The sequence below is a fragment of the Raphanus sativus genome, chromosome 6 (assembly GCF_000801105.2).
Source record: "Raphanus sativus cultivar WK10039 chromosome 6, ASM80110v3, whole genome shotgun sequence".
In the NCBI taxonomy this organism is placed as follows: domain Eukaryota; kingdom Viridiplantae; phylum Streptophyta; class Magnoliopsida; order Brassicales; family Brassicaceae; genus Raphanus; species Raphanus sativus.
In genome coordinates this window covers 7026846-7030071 of record NC_079516.1, presented here as the reverse complement: position 1 = coordinate 7030071, position 3226 = coordinate 7026846, and the positions used below count along the sequence as shown (strand labels likewise).

General features: G+C 36.8%; 1 protein-coding gene across 1 annotated transcript; it reads right to left on the bottom strand.

Moving 5' to 3' along the window:
• Position 1: 1 nt before the first annotated feature.
• On the bottom strand, positions 2–2783 carry LOC130495481 (EH domain-containing protein 1-like; the record flags this gene model as incomplete). Its single annotated transcript, XM_056986882.1, has 14 exons — positions 2624–2783; positions 2465–2544; positions 2325–2393; positions 2193–2250; positions 2050–2105; positions 1921–1966; positions 1773–1834; positions 1429–1542; positions 1205–1307; positions 1050–1099; positions 709–837; positions 359–610; positions 188–267; positions 2–92 (listed from the first exon to the last, which is right to left on the bottom strand). Coding segments are annotated over exons 1-14 (1275 nt in total), but the record flags the coding sequence as incomplete, so codon positions are not given.
• Between the last annotated feature and the right edge of the window lie 443 nt (positions 2784–3226).

Sequence of the window (3226 nt, the reverse complement as noted above, 5' to 3'; positions counted from 1 at the left end):
GATCAGCGAGAAGGTCATCTTGCTCCTTTTCAAACAATTCTCTCCCAATTGGACCAGTTGCAGCTTCATTAATGGGTTTATCACTGAACGAACTGTACAAAGCAAGCAAAGAAGATGATCAAAACATAAACCTCAGTTTCAAACCGCTTTTTGTGTGCCAAGAAGTTGAAGAAACAGGTCCACTTACCCAATGTAGACACGGGCAACCTCAGGAGTATTGAGAACTTTCCCGAGCGACCACATGAGAGCACCATATACTCTCATTAGCTGTACAACATTCAGAGACAGAATCAGAACATGGAAGACAACCAAAGTAGCGTGTGAAAAGAAGGAATCGATAACAGATTGGGGCGTCAACCTGCTGAGTGTCCACTTGGTCAGCCTTATTCAGAACAACGCGGATCTTGTCGTCATGACCTCGTAAAGATGAAATAACCCGCTTGAACTCATCGCTCACATCCAGCTTGTGTGGATCGAACAGGAGGAGGATGAGATCACACTTAGAGGCGAACCATGATGTAACACCAGTGAAGTCATATGCTCGCTGTGTCCGTTGCTTTTCCCCTGATAAAACTCCAGGAGTGTCGACAAAAGTTACGTGCTCCAGCAGCTTCAATAAAGAGGAATGAATCAACAATTATCAGTAAATCGATATAAGAAAATATAAAAGATCAATCTCCATTGGGATGCATATGAGGTTCGACATACAGGGTGAGGCATCTGAGAACATTCAAACTTCGACAAAAAGGCAGTCCCGAAAGTTGTAAGACCACTGAATGGCATATCTGCTTGAACCGCTACTGTGTTCCCTGGAATGCTTCTTTCATCAGGTCCAGACTGTGAAACACAATAAACAGAACGGAATCACCCTTCGTGGAAGGTGAAAATGAAAAAACCTAGCAACTATTGTTTATAACAGAGTTAAAACGTAGTGTGTACTAATCACCACAAAAACCAAATGTTTAGCAGGAGATGATGCATCATCGTTTTAAAGGGACTAATACATCCTCCAACAAATGAAAGCATCGGTAAACTACAAATTATCATACCATGACAACAACAAATCTGTCAGTAGTTGGTTCTGGTCCAATATGAGCTCCTGAAAAGTATGATAATTGATGTTATAAGAAGCTGTTTGTATCTCTTTTTAAACATCGAACCTACTAAGTCCCAGACGGAGAGGAAAGCAGGGTGGATAACTTACCGGGATAACTAGTTTTAAGCAAATGCTTAATGAATGTTGTTTTTCCTGTGGAGTACTGACCCAGAAGCATTACCATGGGTTTTGCATCGAAGTCACTATTGGTCTAAGCAAAACAAAAGTAATTAGTTCAATGGTCAAATATAGTTTACAACTCAATAACATTCGGAGCTTATATAACAACTATCCCGAATTAATACTGAGAGTACCAATAAGCGATGACTTACCAACAAAGGGGATACAAAATCGTTGAACTGATAAGCAACTTCGAGTGGCTTCAGCTTCTGAATGTACAACCTCTTCAGGCCATCAACTATAGATGTTACGGAGGACAGAGAAATCTGAAAACAAAGATATTCAGTTAACACAAACAGTAGATGTAAATGAACTAAAACAGAAGTTAGCAGCTAAGAAAAAAAAACTCGACTTTAACTCCACCAATTATCTTCTTGAATACATAATAAGATTAGGTAAGAAAGACCATCAAAATAAATAATTACTAAATATGGAAATATTTTGAAGGCAATAAATGGCCGGCGGTTAAATAGAGTAAAGGTGGAGCAAAGCAAACCTTTTTTGAAGATTTTGAAGAGAACCAATGAGCTGTGAGTGATGCATCTGCAGAAGGACTACCTAAACAATTCAAACCAACAAAATGAGGTATAAAACTACAAAACATAAAACTGTTGGGTCTAGTAGTATAACGAGATTCTTTGTACCATTAACATTAAGATCACTGGACTTTGATGATGAATGCTTCTTCTTCTGTATTAATTACATACATGAACAAGTTGTAAGTAACATTTATTAAAACCTCGAAAAGGAAAAAAGAAGGACCAAATACTAACCGCCATTAAAACACCAAGACCTTCCATAACAGGAGGATTCATATTCTTGAAGTCAACTACAATAATAAGCCAGAGATATCTCTTTCAGAAACATACTAAAAATGAAAAAAAACTCAATGCTTTAGTCGTCACCAAATCCATACCGTCGCTATGAAGAACGTCGTGGGATATCTCATGTCCAGTTTGAGCCAAAGAAACGAGCTACAAAAACAAACAAATAGAATTAAAGACTATAAGATCAATCAATAAGAAAATAAGTAATCATTGAACCAAACCTGCATAGCAACAATGAACTCCTTGAAACCAAGATACCCTTGCCTCTTCGCATCTGCAATTGCCCACACCTAATCAAGAAAGTGTAAGTGAACTTTTGTTTCTATCACTTATTAAACCAAACGCAATCAAATCCACTAACCTGCTTCAACTCGGGTCGAGGCAAATTGGACATGGAGAAGAACTTGATCGCATCGTTACCAGTAATGCGTCCATCTCCGTCTGCTCGCAACAGACAAGTTGTTATTTGAATAAAAGCGAATCGGTAGATTGAAGAAGCAAAGTGGCAAGAGAGATAAACCTGAATCGGCGAATTCGAACCATTCCTTGTAGATCAGTTGATTCTCCTTTGAACACGAACCAGCTGCCACGGAATCGATCTCCATTCTCCGATTACGTAACACCCAGAGAGAGAGAGAAAGCGGGTTCTCAGAGAAAGAGAATTAGCAAGCAATGCGAGAATTACTGACTGCCCCCTATATTTTCCATAAAGTTGCATATGTTACCCAATACTGTTGATTGATCGTAATAGCCCCACTTTTAATAGAGAGGGAATTTTAAAGATGGGTCATTACTAAATAATTTTTTTTTTCCAACAACATGGTAAAATCCCAAATACAACTTCTTACAACCACTAAAAGTAGGTTATATAAATTAACATATATAAAAATTATATTGAATAATTGAAAAATCAGTAACTATTACATATATAACTAAATTTGTGTAAACACATAAGTAAAAATAGACACTCTTATTTATTTACAATCATTTTTCTACTTTATATGATATATAATTGAATTTAAATGATATTAACATATATAAGTATATTTGTGGTATGGCTATCTATTAAACGATGTTTTTTATTCATATGGTTTTATGATCATTTGTATCTTTTTATAAAAAA